Below are 19,935 nucleotides of genomic sequence, written 5' to 3' on the forward strand. Positions count from 1 at the left end.
TGCAGGTTTTCATTACATTCTCATCGTGGTGATGGATGACAGGAGCCTGATCCAAAACGTTGATAGAAAAAATTAAATAATAAGTTTTTAATAAGTTTTCTCCAAAAGTTCTTTAATCAATCTCCTGGACTATGAAAACCTTATGTTATTAGCTATACGATTGCTCAACTCTGTCTTATTCCTTACAATTGACCCGCTATATCAGCGTAAACACTCTGATAAATAATTTTAAGGAAACTCCATATTTGCTCTCACCTGTTATTTGGGCATTTAGTTCTTCTTGAATAGATTCAACCTCATTCAAGAAGTAGGCATGTCCACTGCGATTCAGATACATATGAAAATTTGCCTCCTGGCCATTCACAGCTACATCCACAATCTTCTCAGTGCGCCTGATGACACCAAGAACCTTGCCAAACTTGACATACCATGGAGTGCTTCTGAAGCTCCCATCTGGTTGTTCCACCACAATTATGTCCACTGCTCCCCCAAATGGCTGAAGGGGCCCTGCAACTGTACCTACACCCTGGATTATGTAATCACCAAATCTGTCCATCTTTGCTTTCCAAAATGAAAATCATTCATACCCAAATCAGGTTCAATACATTTAAGCAACCGGGTCTGTAAATTCTTGCTCTCCTGAATCTAAATCACTCAGACCCAATTGATATCCAAAGCATAACAAAAATAAGTACAACTCATATGATTGCCGGCAAATATGAGTATATGCATTTGAATATTCCAAATTGTGTGTGCATCAACAGTTTTCGTGTTTAAACAAAAAATGCGCCCCCACCCCCCACTTCTGACGTCCTTTGAATTTCAAATTAAAACACGACAACCTGTAACATGGGATCGGGGAGCTACAGTCAGAGGTATTGTGTTGGCATCTCCTTAATAGGAAAGCATTCAAATATTCTCGCAAATATTCGCACCTACCATTCTTCATGTTTCATCTATTGGATTTACCTGCGGAGCGAACTACTCTGTCTGCTCATGGTTGGTTTAGATGTTTTCTCCTGTGGGAAAAACATTATCTTTTGTTTTTTACAGTGTATTTTTCATTATTTGTTTAGATGTCTTCTACTTATTGTCCATTTTGCACTCCATATTTTTCCTATTATTTTATTTTTACGGGTTTTTCAATACGTGACGGACACAAGCTGATGACCGTTGAAAGCCATTTCTTAATGACTAGGTCACATAACTTCCAAATGTGCAAGCAAAGCATCAAGTATACTTTGTAAGAGATTAAGGTTTGAGAGAAAGGTTGTTTATGGTTCAACTTGATAACTTGTATCATAATTAACACTTAAAATTAATGTTAAGAAATTATGGAGGGCAAACTAATCTTAGTGAATTTTTGTGTTTTGGATCACATGAAGAGGATAATGTGTAATAAGATTGTAGAATAATTATGATTAATTAATGATGATTTATTGTGTATATATAAGTATATATAAAAATATGTACAGCACATATAGGTATAAATAATATGTATATATAGGTAAAACTAATTTTGATTAATTAATGATGATATATGGTATCAATTGCTTGAGCTAAGGATTTAATAAATATAATAAATATGATGAGTTGGGGATTTAATCAATTGCTTGAGCTAAGGATTTAATAAATATGATGAGTTGAGGATTTAATAAATATGATGATGAGTCAAGGACTTAATAAATATAATAAATTATAATAATTATATGTAAGAATGGGGTTCATCATGCAGTATTTTAGTTAACTAGTGGTGGTGTTGTTGTAATCACCAAGGTCCAAACCCTCGCTAGGCCATTATGATTGCAAGTGTGGTACTACTAGGGTTCAAACCCTCACTAGACTATTGTGATTGTAGATTTGTTTTATTCTTCACCTTCACCTAATTTGCCTTATCTTTTTCCATAGTTTTCTAATATATTAGATCTAGCAATATTTAAGAATATCTTAATAATGGGTTATTTCAAATAATTTAGACTTATGCCCCCTTTTCTAGAGTGAAGAGAAATTTATTCCAAATAAACTAGACACATTCATTTACATGATTATAAATAATCTAGACTAATTATTCACTTAAAATATAAAGAAACATACATATTCTTAAACAATTGGGCACATTGTTACTGACATTCTAAATAAAAATTAAACTTTTTATCTATAATATGGATTGAAAGTAATTCTATAAAATAAATTTTGTGGATAATTCTTCTCAAAGAGGTTTGTTCCTATGATAGAGAAAAAAGAATAATAAGCAACATAAGTGAAGTGTGGGAAGGTCAAGATAGCATCATTTGATTATATTTTTAATAACCCTTGTTGATAAGACAAAGTTATGCCACTCCCATTAGGCTAAAAATAAAAAAGAATGGCATAATGGAGACCAATGGTGAAAAGTTGTGAGAGTGCCAAAGGCTAATAACATACAAACATGTCCCCAAACAAGACCAAATAAGCTAGTCACTACAAGATAAAGACTAATAGTGTGGCACCTATAGCTAGTCCACAATACTTACAAAAAAATATACTAATGAAGGAGCATAAAGAGTGATACATCCCTACACCTAACTTGCACATATATTTTCCACGTGAAAATGATAAAAATATACAACATAAGATGGAAGTAAGAGGGACATTACATAGATAAGAGAGAAAGTGTATAGGGAGAGATATAAGATAGAGTGAGACACAACAATAAAGGGAAAGTGAGATAAGAGAATATATATAATTTTTTGTTTTAATATATAAAAATATTATATGAGAGATGAATTGAGAGATAAATTATATAATGTGTGTTGATATAATAGAGATATATGGTTATTTATATGAGATATATGATTTTTATTTTTTTTTGCTTGTTAAATCGTAGGTATTTTTAGCCTGGCCTGCACCAGGAGAGGCCACAAGGGGGACCTCTTCCCCAACCCAACAACATTCCTCCTAAATTCCTAATTCACTATTTCTCACCCTACTCTCGCCACCTCTTCTCTCCTAACTATCTCCTTTATCTATTCTCTTCACTCCCTACCTCTACTCTTTTTTACCACCACTCCCACCAACAACACGCCCACCAACCTCCTATACGTCCACCAATCTCCACGTCCACGTCCACCAACCTCTTGCACGTCCACCAATCTCCTCCTCCACATCCACCAACACGTATATCAACATCTAACATGTCCACCGGTCTCCTTCTCTACGTCCATGAACCTCCAGCACGTCCACCAAGGTGGGCCCAAACCAGCATTAACATTGTTTGGGCCAAGAAGGGATTTGAACCTTGGTTGTACTATTAATAGTGCAACCACATGACCACTACACTACAAGGTGATCCCCATGAGATATATGATATTTGTATATTGTGGATGTATGAATATTTTATTCAATTTATGTATGACACAATCCATCGCACTAATCTTATTATCTGTCACATTAGGGTATAAATACAATATTAGTAAAGAATAGGACTTCAAAATATAGTTTGTGTTCCCTTTTTGTCTAGCATGTAATTTCATTGCTAGACCCAGGTAGTTGGTGGAAATTTTATATGAACGAACCTTGGGAAGCAATGATGATATTTATAGGAATAATTAATTATTTAGTACAAAACATACTATACATTGTAGCTCATGAGAAGCATTAGGCACCTACAAGATGAAAAATGGAAAGGAGGATCCTAAAGATATTGAACCACTAAAGTAGGCCTAGATTAAGTCATTACGGATGAATAAAAGGGCTAATGGAATAGAAAATCAAAAACACCTTTGGTAAAAGGAGACAACAAGAGAGCAAAAGAATTTTTTTAATAAATTAAGATGGCTTATGAATTGAACAATGGAAGAGGTGAGAAAATTGAAACAAATCAAAGAGATGAAAGAGATATTGCAAGAGAATAGAGAAGGTGATGGAAGCCTTTGTACATAGCACACTAGAAGAGCTACTACTAAGAATGTTAAGAGTTTTGGGATTTCGCCATTAGAGGGCTATATAATACCACTCAACTATAATAAAAAATTTGAGAAAATAATCACCTATTTTAGAAAAGAATAAAATTTGACTAAACTAATATATCAGATAAATAAATGTGATGAATATAAGGAGTCATTCAAGGGAGGGCTTAGAAGTAAGAGTGCTTATCTAAATCATGAAGCAAGGTTGCTCCCTCATTTAAATATTTTACTTATGAACCATATTTGGCAAACATCAAGGTCACCATTGTTAAAGGGTTTGGTGCTTTAGTAACCCCTATATCTAAATTGAAACCTTTGAACTTTAGTGTAGAATATTTATATAGTGTGTGAAGTAAAAGTTTAGGGTTACAAAAGGAAAGATGATGAAAAACTTGGAGTTTCAAGAAAGAGAGAAGAAACGGAAAAAAAAAGATTCAAGAAACATGTTTAATTAGTCATCAACATAATTGAAGAACTCAAAGAATGATAAAAGAAACCTATATTATTTAACAAAATACCATTAATAAATGAGAAATTACCAAATACTAGATCTATAAAAATAAAATGAATCCTTGAAGAGGTGATCCCCCAAATAAGAGTAATTACCCACGCCACTTAAGAATATTTTCATCCAAGGATATATTTATTGGACCATTTTGAATAAAGGAAGAGGCAAAGAGAAAAGATTTTGTATTTTTGTGTGAAGAGTTATTAGGCTAAGAATCCTTTATTTTTGAATTACCTAAGAAAAAGGTAGAGTAAGAAAGTTGGTTAACTAACAATAAGTTTTAAGTATAGCGAGAGTGCCAAATATTTCAAGGAGAATGAACTTAAAGAATCAAGGACAAACTAAGATGACATATTTTGAAGGAGAAATATCACCAAATAATGAAAAATAAAAGGTACTATCACTAACACAATGTAACAAAACCATATTAAGCTATAAACCTTTGACAAGGGCACTAAAGAAGCTATAAAACATATATTCATCTTAGAATCCACATGGAGAAAAAATGGAGTAACTGAGAATCAAAATAAGTTGTATGACTTTGTAGGAACACTCAGGGATGAAGTCTTTTAGTGGTACATAAAACTATGTCTTGAACATAATAAAGAATGGACAAAAATAAAAGGGGGAGTTTATATGATTTTGTATCCTCGTAAGCCCCTTAAAAAAGCATTAACAAAATGAGTGATATAATACAAAACAAAGGAGAAAACGTAAAAGAGTTTGATCAAATATTAAAAGTAGTGATTGGACAACTAAAAGATCCACTAACCCAAAAATAGAGTGGAAGGTTTTATCTCTATACTACTACCTAGGATTAGAGCATCTTTGGATAGTAGAATTTTTAGTGCATATGCAAAGGTGATGGAGTTAACCTCCAAAACTAAAGTGTAACCCTAAAAAAGGAAAAGTGAAAGGGAAGAGAGTGAAAAAAATAGAAAAGATAAAAAATAAAATAGAAATAAATAAAAATGGAAGATGAAATTTTATCTGAATGATAGAATGAGAGAGAGGGGAACAGAAGAGTTGCAATAGTCAAAATATAATTTGAAGAACCTCCAATGAGATTAATTTTTTTCTATGGATTAAGAAAAGTGTAGTACCCCTCCATGTTTTACTTCAGACACATGCTACTTTGATTTATTGGACTATGTTTGATTCATTTTGTGTGGTTCATTTCACTGATCTATGTGAATGATTACATTCATGTGATCCTTGTCGTTAGACTATATTATGTTGCCTATGTATTTCAAGACATGGCTATTGTTATATTTCATTGAGTTGGATATTGATGTTTGAATTGAGATACTTATGACATGGATTATATTTTGATGATTCATTATGATGCATTGTGTGATGTTAATCTATATTCTAATGATATCATTTGATTATTGATGATGTGAGATTTTATGTATTGCTTGTGGGGTTTAGGGTGATAGGAATGATTTCGTATTACTCATTCATGAGCTTCATATGATGTCACGACTTCCTATCATTAGTTGGGATTAGAGATGTGTGTGTGTGTGTGTACAACATGTTTTTTGTGCAAGAATGTAGGTACTAAACATCGACTCCACCTGGTACCCCAGGCCTAAGCGTGTCTTTATAATTCTCAATGGTGGTAAAAGGAGCTAGTGCATGGTCCAACTCCAAATTACTAAAAAGAGATAGTGCATGGTCCAAATTATACCTAACCCTATCCATTGTCCTAATTTAGGGATAATTATCTAATTTTCATTTTATCCTATCAAATTTGTCATGCGAACAATATTTGATTACCCAATTGTCAATGGTGAGTCTTGTTTAGATGTTGGCACTATTTTATAATTTGTTTGAGTGTGATGCATTATATGTGACTATTAATATTAATTATAGCTTGTGTTGTAAATTAAATTAAGAATTAATTAATGATTTTTGTGGCTTTAAATGTAATTTTGATTTAATAAATATATTTTAATATTGGATAATATTTAATAAATGATTTATGATTAATGATTTATTGTTTATTGTTTATTGTTTATTGTTTATTGTTTATTGTTTATTGTTTGTTGTTTATTGTTTGTTGTTTATTGTTTATTATTATTGTGTAAGTGAATATTTTATTATTTATTTATTTTTCTCTGAGGTGGAACTAATTATTTGATCTAGGGGGAGACTAGTTTTCTCATTTTGTGGATAATTATATTTTAAATATTTATTTACTTAATTATTCTTTTTCCGATTGTTGAGGAGGAGTCAACTTTTTATAGAAGATTTATAATTGGTGATTTATTATTTAATATTATTTAATATATATTTATTATTTATTACACTGAAGGCGTCTCTTATTTGAGATGCCTTGGCTGGATTGCAAAATCAACGGTTCAGAATTCATTAGAACCAATGCAAGACCATTGCAACTGTTTAGTCCATTGATTTTTCCTCAGCTCATTGGCTTTACATTCTTTGAAACGAATGAAATGCGTCACGTCTGAGTTTTATTCACTAAGGAAAAGTCTGCATTAACTCCAAGCTCCTTTGAATGAGTCTATGCGTCACGTCCTGAACTTTTTACTGCTCCAATGACAATTAAAAATTTAATAATACCCAAATTAAATATAATTTGGAACAAGGCAAATATTTAATGGCATGGCTTAAACATCACGCACTAAGCGTTGTGTGGGCCCCGCAATATTATAAATCCATTTCTGTTTCTGTTAAGAATGGAGATAATTGTCAGACATTGTCAAAAATTATTTACGGCATTTAGTTGGGTTTCAATCTTTTCATTTAATACAGAGTCCTATTTATCAAGTATTTGTTATGTGACCACATTTATTATTATTATTGTTATCTACTAATTTTTAATTGATTTTTTTTTTAAAAAGAACTATTTAATTTTTGTTTTTATTTACTTTTACATTATCAAGACTAATAATGTTTATTTTTAATATTTAAATAGTTATTATATTATATTATAATGTATATATAATTACAAAATAATAAATATGGTATATAAATTGTAAATTATATGTTTATTTTTTAAAAATATTAATATTATCTATTTTGATATTTACTTTACTATAGTATATAAAAAATTGAAATAGAAATTTTAAATAAATATAATTATTATTATTTTTATATTCACTATCGTGGAATCTGGAGGTGTCCTTGCCGAAGCAAGACTAATCCCCCAGTGTGTACAACCCACTCACAAGGTAGCAACACACAACCCACTCACAAGGTAGCAACACACACAGAGTTAACACAACCGGGGACTCGAACTCAAGACCATGGGGAGCATACCCACGCCTTAAGTTGCGATCCACGACCGGGTGAGCTAGAGCCGAAGCCCCATATATATATATATATATATATATATATATATATATATATATATATATATATATATATATATATATCTTGAAATAAATAAATCACTAAATTAGGAATTGACTTTTTATCACTAAATAAATCACTAAATTAGGAATTGACTTTTTATCACTAAATTAGGATTGAAGTTATAGTAGGTTTAGGGTTGGGCTAAATTAAAATTTGGATTATATTAACAATATTAGAGTTAGAGTTAGAATTAGAGTTAGTATTAGAATTAGCATTATGATTATAATTAGGGATAAAATTTTAATTAGGGTACAATTGGAACTAGGGTTAGGATGAAGGTTATTTAGCATTGGATTAAGGTAATGGTGGAGCTTAGGGCTAGAATTAGAGTTACTGTTAGGACTAGCTATAGAGTTAGAAGTAAATTTTAGAGACACATACAATTAAGGAGTAGTTGTAGTGTTAAGAATATTATTAATTATTATTTTTAATATCTTATGATATAAAATATAATTATATAAAAATTAAATTATTATTAAATTTTAAAAATATTTATTTTTATTAATGATATTACAAATAATATATATTTGAAAAATATATAATTAAAAATATTTATTCTAATCATTATTAAATTTATAAATATATATATATATATATATATATATATATATATATATATATATATATATATATATATATATATATATATATATATATTTAATACAAAAACATATTCTATTATTGTTATTAAATAGTCTTTATGTAGAGAAAATAAAAAATGTAAGTTAATAAAAAATAAACATAAACATAAAATAGAATAAAAAATTGCACGAACAAATCAATTTTACACTAAATTCAAACTTAGCTAAATTTAACGGACATTTTTCTTTCGCATACATTATTCTGGGGTGATTAAAATGAAGAAAGATAAAAAAGAGTAAGGAAAGTGTTTCGACACTTAATTTTCTACACATATGTCTGACAATTTTATGTATGTAAACGGAATGTGGAAACGAGGTTGCAATTTTGGGGAAACGGTGTTGAATTTTGAGGGGCCCACACTAAGCGTCAATGCTTAGTGTGTGTTGTTTAAGGCTAGCCAAAATTAATAACCAAAGCATAATGGAAGGGGAGCTTTTGTTAGATGATATAGTTAGAAATGTTTCGGTAGATGTATGCAAAATGTGGAAGCATCGACAAGGCATGCAAGCTGTTTGACAAAATGCCTCAAAGAAATGTGATCTCGTGGAATGCCATGATTGCACGATATGCACATAATGGATTTGTAGAAAAGGCTTTTGAAACTTTCAAGAAAATGCAATTGGCAGGTGTAAATCCAAATTTCATAACCTTTACCAGCATCCTCCCTGCCTGTGTCAAAATGGTAGTTTAAAAATAGGGTATGGACATCCATCAAAGCATAGACAAAACATGACAGTATTCTTTAAAAAAATATGATCTCATGGTTTGCAATGTTGTAGGATATGCACAAAAAAGGATTTGGTTAAAAACTTTCAAGCAAATGCATTTGGCAGCTGTAAAGCTAGATTTTAACAACCTTTGCCAGTGTTCTCCCTTCCTGTGCAAAAATGGGAGCTTTGGAGTATGCTACCAATCCAACTTGTTGTTGTGCCACAACTTCCTTGGGTACACCAAATTTGATAAGCCTCTACTCAGACAAACATAGAATATAAACACAATGTGTGACTATCAACTGTCATATGGCTAAATGTTTCCAAGATTTAATCAACTAAATTGATGTAGCTCCAATTTTTACTTTCATTTACACTTTATCACCACCAACCAAAATATAAATCAAGCATAGATCCTTAAAATCTAGAATTAGCATTTGTATCAATAATAAATGGCAATTACATAAGAAGATGATCAATTGAAATAGTTAGATAAACCTACAACATAGCTCAAATATCTCATTTGAAGTTTTGGAAGTTTGAGTTCCTATTCCCTCAATCCATAACTTGTCATATAAAAACTAAAGTTTTGTAAATATCTCTAGAGAACAAAATGTTCTTGTTTGCATAGGAGAAAAAGGCAATTTTCAATCAATTTCATATGCCACAAATTTAGAGCTCAAATTTGTGTTTGTTTATTACATGAAACATAAAATATAAGCTAATATAGTCTATCTAATTAATCTCTACAATATAAGCTAATATAGTTTGTCTAATTAATCTCAATAGGTGCAAAGCTTGATTTAGTTAACAATATTTATCTTAATATTTTTGAAAGGAACACCAAAATTTATAAACTTGTTGCTAACTGAATTTTCCCCAATTCAGGGAATATGACAATAAATTCATAAAACACAACTCTCTCTCTCTCTCTCTCTCTCTCTCTCTCTCTCTCTCTCTCTCTCTCTCTCTCTCTCTCTCTCTCTCTCTCTCTCTCTCTAGATATTTCTACCTCTCTATATATCTTTACCTCTCTATCTCTATCTCTTTATCTCAATATTTATTCTTCGATATCCTCTTGTATCTCTAAACATGTTTTCCTCTCTCCCTCTCACTCTCCCTCTCACTCTCCCCTTGTATCTCTAGACATGTTTCCCTCTCCCTAGACCTCTATATTGATATATCTTTACCTTTCTAGCTCTATCTCTCACTATTTCCTCTTCCATCTCACCCTCTATCTCTATCTCATTACCTCCTCTCTATAACTATATCTCTCTAGGCTCTCTATATATTTATCTCTTCTATTTCAATCTATCTCTCTCATGTCCCTCTTTATCTATCCCTCTCATTCTCTACATATCCTTCTCCATCTTCCCCTCTCTCTCTCTCTCTCTCTCTCTCTCTCTCTCTCTCTCTCTCTCTCTCTCTCTCTCTCTCTCTCTCTCTCTCTCTCACACACACACACACACACACACACACACACACACACTATCCTCCCCTCTATCTCTTCCTCTTTATATCTATCCCCATTGATACCTTTGTTGTACAAACATCATTATTTTCTAAATTGCCTCAATTGTCATCATGTACTACAAAAATGTATGCAAATAATTGACCTCATGTACTACAAAAATGCATGCAAATAACAAACCATTTTTTTCCCTAATTGACCTTCCATACCTATTCGGCGTACCCATTGCACACCAAGGTGCAATTGCTAGTTTAATATTTTTAGGATTAGGGTTTTTGCTTTTTGTGTGTTTTATTTATAAAATTGTGTTTTATTTATTTAGTTTTTATGAGAATTGATTAGAGGTTATTATTATTATTTCTTTTCGAAGTTTTGGGAGAAGAATTTTTATTGTGTCCTTAGGGAGAAAATTGGAGGATAGGAATTTGCAGTTTTCAGATTTACTTCGAATAATGGTTGAAATTTCTTGATCTTGAATGTTTTGAAGACTTGGTTGCTGATTTGAGAAGATTTTTTGTTTCAGAATTCATCATCAACATTCTCTTCTCTCTTTTTTTTCTTTCACAAGTTTTCAAGTAGGTATTCATTTTACTCTTGATTTATGTAATTTGATTTTAAATGATTATTAGGGAGAAATGGGCCAATTTGATTGAATTATATTTATCATCTATGATTGTGTTCTATTTGTTATTTGCAAGATTTGGGTTTACATGAAAGTCATAATTTATTTTTGTAAACTGGGCCTAATTTTGTGTCTGTGATGATTTATCTATTTTTGGATTGATTTTTTTTACCTAAACCTTAGGAGATATGTTAGCTAGGTACACTTAGGGGGAGTGTCTCACTATGGGGGTTGGGGCTTAGAAGTGGTTGCTAAGGTAACCCATAGGTGAGTTTAGTAATAAGTGATAACATTAATAAACTTTGGGTTGGGTTACACACTAACAGTGTTTTTTTTAGTGGCTAATATTCGCCAATTGGCTATTTTTTTTAATTTGGAAATCAAAATTTGACTAATAATTCAAGTTTTAAGGTGACCTAAATCACCACATTTTTACAAAATTTTATTTCAATCTTATTTAAATTGCCAGAGAATTTATTGTATTAAAATTTTGAACTCAAAGATTCGGCAAAATATTTGATACGTAGTTGGATAAAATTCACCAAAAATTTATAATTTATTGTAAAAAATTAAATTAATTCACCAATAATACATCATAATTATTAGTTACTTTAGGGTTCAACCAACAATCTTTAGTTGCCACCATTGATTGAAAATATAATGTAATGACCATCATTACATTCCATGAGGTAAATTGTACCTACAAGTTGTAATGCTCGTGGAGGTTGAGTTGCTTTTCAATTGTTAGCCTCAATGGAAAGCAATGGTATAAAAAAATTTTGGGCCCCATGAATATTACAAATTTTAAGTACATTTTATTTGACTAAATACAAAGAGGGCTATTAGATTAATTTAAATTAATGCTAGTAGTTGAATAAAGTAGTGTTTACCCTTTAAACTCATTAATGATTTCCACCTTAGGTCTCTACTTTTCTATAAGAATTTATTTTTTTAAATGAATTTATTTGCAATAGTAATTAATACATATGTGTATTATTTTCTAATATTCCCCAATATTTTATACCAAAAAATTTTGAAGTAAAAAAATTTGCCAATGAAATTAATATATTTCTTTTAAAAAATGAAACATTCGTCATTAAAAACTATTATTTTTATCCAAAACAAATAAAAATTTGCCAATATTTTATATATTTCTTTGAGGGGGGGTTTCTTAAAGTTATCAATGTGTGACAATAACAAGATAATTATGTGCCCACTCATGCCTCGTGTGCTCATATAGGCAGAGGGTGAGATTGGGAAGGCATTTCCGTCTGTTGAGATGTTGAGCTGGCAAGCATGTCCGTCTGTTGAGATGTTGAGCTGGCAAGCATGTCCATCTAATGAGATGTTGAGCTAGCTAGATCGTGTATTACCTTGTCTTCATGAAAGGAATGTATGGTTCTGCATGATTTATTGAGACTATGAGATGACACTCTTCCCTTTGTGTGTCCTTGTTGCCTATTGTGTTTGTCTTACGTGAAACCCCTCTAGGAGTTTCTTTAGATGCCCTTTAATAGTTTTCTATGTTATCTATACTTTCATTTATTGTGTTATGGTATCTTCTATCTTTTGGAAGTATGTGTGTCTTGTTTATTTTCCCTAGCCCATTTGTTTGGGGCCTTGTGTCTATCTCCTAGCACGAGGGGTGGACCTACAGGTACCACATGGTTGGGTGGTGATGCTTTTTCCACCCATTGGGAATACTTTTGAAGACTTGCATGTGAATGGCTTAGTGGACATATTCAATATGTTTCAGTGTCTTCGTATCTCGATTATGAGTTGTAATGTATCTTCTAGAATGATGTAAAGGACATGTAATTTGCATATTTGTATTTGTAATCTTGAGAGTTATTGATATTATTCTAAAAAGGAAAAGGTTGTAATAAATATGTGTATCAATGGAAGAGGACATCTTGGCACCGGCATCTTTTGATTGTAGACGTATAAATATGACCGTCTAGTTAAATAAATATTTAATAATTATTTAATTCATCAAAACCACATTCCTCTATTGATTAAATTATATTTAATTAATTCCTCTACTTTCATCTATTTGATTAAATAAATTATTCAATTTATTTAATTAAATTCATCTAACCAATTTCTAGCTTTTAATGAAATAAATCACTTTATTTAATTAAATCTCCTTCCAATTTAAATGAATCAAATTTTCTTTAAATTAGGCAAGTTGTCATCCTTTTTGGAATAAATCATTTTAGTTCAAAATTAAAATCCAAAATACCTCCCACTTGCATTATCCTAACAAATCCACTTGCATGATTAATCCTCTTCTAGAGCCTTCTAGATTCTTCTAACCACCCTAATTAGCCTTAAGTCTTCTAATCATGTCACATCCCTAAATTTGTGGAAGTCACTTCTCCAAATTTGGAAGAAAGTCTTCTAAATGCATTAAAGACTTTATTTCTTCAACAAGTTAACTTGTTGAGTTCCCCAAATTTGTAAGCCTCTTACAAATTCATCTCCAAAGTCTCCCAAACCATTAATAGTTAACTCAACCTTGCCCCTTGGTTAGAGACTTTCTCTCTAACTCAACCCTTACCTAACACATGGGTCTCATTAAGCACTCATTGCTTTGACCCTAGTTATCTTAATAACCCTTGCACAAGAGTTTACCCTTTGGGTAAAAGCTTTATCCACTGGTTAACCCTAACCTAACCCTAACCACACCCTCCTCGGGTGACCCCCATGTCTTCTCAAGAATTTAATGCCTCTTACATCTCCTCTCAAGCCACCTCTTGTTGACAATTGTCACCATTTCATTGGTGAAAATTGTAAGCATGGTTTGAGTAACTTTCAATCCTAGCCCTTGTTAAGATTATTGAATCTTAACTATCCATTTCCCTATTTTCTCTATAAATAGGAGTCACTTTCTTCATTCTCCATATCCAAGTTTTTATGTATCTACACTATAGTCTAATTATATCAAGCATTTTAGCCTCTCTTTGTTACAATAACATTTTTAGCTATTAGAAGCATTTCATATCATAGCATATCCATGTTAGTATAGCATGTTAGCAGAGTTTGTTAATATCTTTACCATAGCTTCATCATAATCATAGCTTAGTATCATATCTTAATCATCATTAACATATCATATAGATCTTAGATGCATTCATGCACATAGATCATTTAATCACTCATTCTTGGAGTTGTCATTCTTAAGTCATTTGCTCAATGATCTGAGAGCAAAACATTGACTTGAGGGATTCTATGAGATAGAGAACAATGAGACACATCTTGGGAAGTTAACTTGTTTAAACTAGTTTAAATTAGTTAGCCTTTGTACTCAAAAGTTTCATTGGTATGTTAGCTTTTTTATTTCAATTTTAGTATTTTGATCACACTAAAATCTCGCATTCAGATATTATTCCAAAAAGGAAAGGTTGTAATAAATATGTGTATCAATGGATGTTTAGCAAGTTAACAAGTTTTTCGTGTTTTGCATATGTTTTCGTACTAATAATATATGCTTTTCTTTTGGTGTTTTAAAATGAACATAGAATAGATATTTATGTGTTAAGTTAAACATTATATATATATATATGCTAGGTAAATTGTGTTATTAGTTGTTTATTCTCTGGGTTCCCAGGTGGGGAATTACAAAAAGAATGACATGCCCATCAAACTAGTGATTTACCTTCCTTATCACTCTAACTAGGGGATGAGTCTGAGCATAAAACCAAGAGTAATCATAGGGGTGAAGATAATTATCCCATCAATAGAGGGATGGAAAAGGCTAGGTTTTTTGGTAGAAAGAGACTGTCACATGTGAAATCATGGGTATATACAAGTGCAATGGAGGAATAGTCCACTAGTTATAAATAAATACAAATGAAAACCCAAATATCAAATGATAGACCATATAATAATTATATGAATGCTTATGATGATAAAGGTTACTAAAATTATTCTAGATGAGGATATGCTAGAGATAGAGGCTAATGATAAAATGATAAAAGAAGATGTAACATGTTATTAGTATAGTGAAGTGGGGAATTCTATGGCCAATGGATATAGAAATGATAAAAATAAGACATGTATATTTTCTAAAGATTCTACACACAATTCATTCTTGATTATCCAAGGATACAATAATATTACAAGAATGATTAAGCACTTACTAAAAGTGAAGAACCCTATAGGCCAAATATAGTGAAAGGGGTAAAAATGTTTATAAGAATACTAAAATAAAACCCCTCAAATGCATGAATGTATCAAATGATAGAGATGGAAGACAAGATAAAATAGGAGGAAATTCTTTGACAATGGAATATCAATCAAAGGAGTCTTTAGAGAGAAAAGAACAATTGTAGAAGAAATATATTGTAGAGTATAATAAAAAGATAAAATGGTTGTAATTATTAGAGGAGAAACATATACTACAAAGGGGGAACTAGTTAGTGAATACCTAGAAGAGGAGTATGTGAAGGAGTACCCCACAAAAGGAAGTCATCACCTTGTTATAGAAAAGTTGAAAAAAAGTTATTAAGGAAGAAAAAGAGAGAGAGGACTACCACAAAATATATCTATCTCAAAAATAAGCCTTATTGTTAAAGGAAACAACCACTTTTGCAAGGAAAGGAAAATATTATAAGAAGATGAAGAAACTCACAATTAATTAAATAAACATAAAGAGATCAAGAAATTTGGAAAAAAATAAAAAAATTATTGAGTTAAGTGTCCAAGATAAGTGAATAAAAATATGTACTAGGATATTTAAGTGTAGATGCAAGCATCGTTCCAAAAAAAAAAAAAAATTACGTGCCCAAGATAAGTGAATAAAAAATGTACTAGGAGATTTAAGTGTAGACACAAGCATCATTCCAAGATTAAATTAGGAGAAATTGAGCAAATTGATCTTACATGATACTCCCTCCAATATTGCACTAGTAGATGGAACAATAGGGTATACTATAGATACTTTTAGAAACATTAAAGGGTGTACTATAGATAATTTTAGAAACATTAGGGTGTACTATAGATACTTTTAGAAATGTAGAGGTGTATATATTATGAATTAAAAAGGAAGGTAGACATTGAGGTAATAGAGATGAAAAAACCCTTTGATGTATTTAGCATCTCAAGCTGTATTTATAATGATTTGTGAATTTTAATGATATATTTGACTTGTAGACAAAGGAATTAATACTCCATGGTGAGGATAGGGGTAATTACTCCTTTATACAAGAGTGACAAATACATTGAGAAGATGGTAGAGGAGGAGAACATAGATAAAGAAGATGAACATAGGGATCTATACTCACTAAGGAAGATGCCTAAGGTAGAAACTAATGAAGATCCAAGCTCAAGGGGAGAGATTGTTACAATGATTAGTGATTATAGTTTTGAAAGTGATGGTGTCGTGGAATCCTAGCCACTGAATGAGATTTAAATACGAGAAAGAGGATATGTGTGTGTGTGTGTGTGTGTGTGTGTCTAATCTGAAGTATTGAGAAAATAAAGGATGGAAATATATGATAAAAGTGTATAATATACCAGAAAAGGTGAGAGAACTTACTACAAAAGAAATAAACATATCACGAACCCATAAACTCTGTTACATAACCAAGAGAGTCATCAAGTTACCTTGATACTCTAAGATAGGAGACCTATTGTGGTAAGTGAATAAATTGGAAATAAATTTTAAAAGAGAGGATCTCATGAGATAAGCATTAGATGATAGCATCATGTGCAATGTGGCAAGATAGTGGCATGCCCACAAACCTAAGATTCACACTTACATGTCACTAACTATATTAATAAAAATAAGATATATATAGGAAGAAGAGAAGGGGTATGTTATTAAGGAATATGATGGTATAAGTAGCCCAGGGGAACATATCCAATACTATGTTGAATACTAGATTGCAATTGAGGTGAGATTACATAAGCAATTATTTTATTGGACATTAGCCCCCATTGTAAAAGCATACTATATAAGGTAGGAGAAAAAGGGGGAAAACACAAATTTAGATAATGATAAAAGCTAACTTTTATAATATATTATAATTTATAGACCCGATTACACATAGATATATAATATCTTGCAAACAATGAAAGAAGTTATCACTTCTCCCACAAATAATTAAACAAAAGGTTTGAATAAAGAAAAGAGGTACAAGAAACATAGAGAGAGCAAGGAATGTGGAAAATAAATTGAATGGATGATTATGATCCAGATATAGTAACACCTAAAGTATGTAATAAAATAAAATAAAATAAAAATAGAGAACCTTGAAAATTAGGAAGGGGGACCTAAAAACCTAGAAGTACAGTTTTAGGAAGGGAAAAGAGAATTAGTAGTTCATCAAGGTTGTCTCTTACCTTCATATCTCTATATGTTCTAGTAAAGCTCTGATGTCTTGGGCTCTTTTCTTCAAAGTGTCAATAATATGAAGCTTACATTAGGAATATTTATCACACATAAAGGTGTTGTAATTAATTCTCAGAATGTTGGTGATAGATTATTAGTTTTTACAAAATTCTAAAAAACATTTCTCCAATATAATGGATATATTGGAGTTGTACTATTTTGTTTTAGGATAAAAAACTTCCAATGATAAAATTAAATTCTTAATGGTTCAAGAAGGTCCTTTTACTCCATGGATTCTTGGGGAATGGTATCAAATCAAACATGTGGATATTGTGAGGTACGTATGGATACCCTTTGGTATTGTGGGTTTTCTCTCCGATATGTGGAATTCGTATTTTAACAAAGTCAAGGATAAGCTTTTCAGTTGGGGGAATAAATTACTTTATTTGATTGATAAAATCCAAGTTGCTAATATTTTTTTGTATCGCACATGTTCACTACTCATCTTGTTGGATGTCCTCAAAAAAAAGCTATGAAGACTTAATTAAAACTATTTGATAGTTTTTTTGGGCCAAATGGGATGCTAATACAAGATTTATTTTCACATCATGGACTCACTGCTTTCAACATAAATGTAAATGTGGTTCGGGCTTAATTTATCCAAAATCATAACAAATTTGTTTAACTACTAAATGAATTATTAGAGTTGCCAAAGGTGAAGAGCCATGAAAGATTCTCATACGAAATAGAATTAACCTTGCCTATCAAAGGTAAACGGTAGATTTAGGGATAAATAGAAAAAAATCTTCATGTTTCATTTTTCCTAATCAAAGATTCACCTCCACTTCAATTTGTTTGGAAGTCTTGGCAACATATCAGTCATTTCTTAAAATGGAGAGAAGCCTCTCTTCAACATGTGTTCAACTTTTTCACTTTGTCGATTTGGTGGAATAAATATTAATTTGTATCAAGAGCAGCCCCTTGCTTTAAAGTTTTCAAAATATTCAATATTTTTTGTTTAGAAAAGGAATTTGTAATGTTGGACACCTCTTATAGACTTCTCCACTTTGAGCTAGTTACTATTGCATATATTTAAAGCTCAATTTAGTTTGAGCAACAAATACAAATAATTTTTAATCTTTGTTCAATCTTTGGTTCTATAAGAATTATCTATCAAATTGTGTATTCCCCTATGCATTACATTATTTTCAAATATTGGTTATGGTTGTCATCTTAGCTTCTTTTATATTTTCCATTAAAGAAAAATATAATTGGAGTTGTTTCCTAACTTGCCCTTAAAGCTTTGTCTAGACTTCAAATCGAATTTGTTAAAGTTGAGAAATACAACCTCACAAAACCCAGTGAACACTTATATGCAAATAACTTGTCACAACAATGGAAGATTCACACAAAACACAAAGATTGCTTTGAAAAACCAAAGCAAGAATATGCAATAATAATAATTAGATTGGTAAGGATTACAAAGGGATCAATCCTTATAAAAGAATATCGAAACCTAAAAACATAAACCCTAAAAAGCAATTAATAATTAATAATGAATTAATTATCAATATTGTTAAGTTTAGCATCCTAAATTTAGCTTAAGTGAAATAGAGAAAAGGTGACTTAATTATTAAATCAACATTATTTAATTAATTAATTAAACTAATACCTTTACTCTAACACCCCCCCTTAAGATGAAGTTAGGGAGAAGCTAAAAAAACTAAGGACTAGATGCTAGAAAGTGAAAAATGGGTCTCAACAACAAGGCTAGATGAGGTACCCAAGTACAATGAAATCTCTGTAAAGTGGAGAAAAAAGAGAAAACCTTGTGGGAACAAAACTCCTCTCCAAGAAGAGATAAAAGATCAAGTGAAGGACTAAGAAGCCTCCAAACAAGAATTTTACAAAAGATAGGAACAAAAGACGAGCATGAAGAATCACTAAAGCATGAAGAAGATAACTCTGTTGCGAAATGACTGCTATGATGCTAAAATAAGAGCCTCCTCTAGAACAAAAGATGATCAGGATAAAGAAGACATGAATCTGCATGAGTGTCCTCAATGACACTACTCAAATCCGAATCAAATGGAAAACATAGGCAAAACATTTGGAACTCGATGATACAAATGGCACAAGTACCAATAGTCTGAAGAATTGATCAAGTGAAAAATGGAAGGTCGCCTCCAGAAATAGGAATGCAAGAGTGTCCATATGGTAAGTGTTCCATCTCACTGAAATGCATGGGTAACCAGTCGTTGCATCTACCTAGTACACAAGAACAAATATTGAATACATAACTCACTCCAATATGAAACCA

At 31.2% G+C, this 19,935-nt stretch overlaps 1 protein-coding gene across 4 annotated transcripts in view; it reads right to left on the reverse strand.

Annotated features, from left to right (window-relative positions):
- LOC131071387 (phosphatidate phosphatase PAH2) overlaps window positions 1–1,005 on the reverse strand; it is a 69,024-nt gene extending 68,019 nt beyond the window's left edge. For 2 of the 4 annotated variants that reach the window (XM_059216472.1, XM_059216470.1), the window contains exon 1: window positions 256–1,001. In XM_059216472.1, the coding sequence (XP_059072455.1) occupies window positions 256–556 (301 nt within the window). In that variant the 5' untranslated portion in view covers window positions 557–1,001. Of the gene's footprint in view, window positions 1–255 lie in introns of all 4 variants that reach the window. The other 2 variants (XR_009371504.1, XM_059216471.1) reach the window with 2 other exon arrangements.
- Window positions 1,006–19,935: the final 18,930 nt, after the last annotated feature.

The sequence above is a fragment of the Cryptomeria japonica genome, chromosome 2, assembly GCF_030272615.1.
Source record: "Cryptomeria japonica chromosome 2, Sugi_1.0, whole genome shotgun sequence".
Lineage (NCBI taxonomy): Eukaryota > Viridiplantae > Streptophyta > Pinopsida > Cupressales > Cupressaceae > Cryptomeria > Cryptomeria japonica.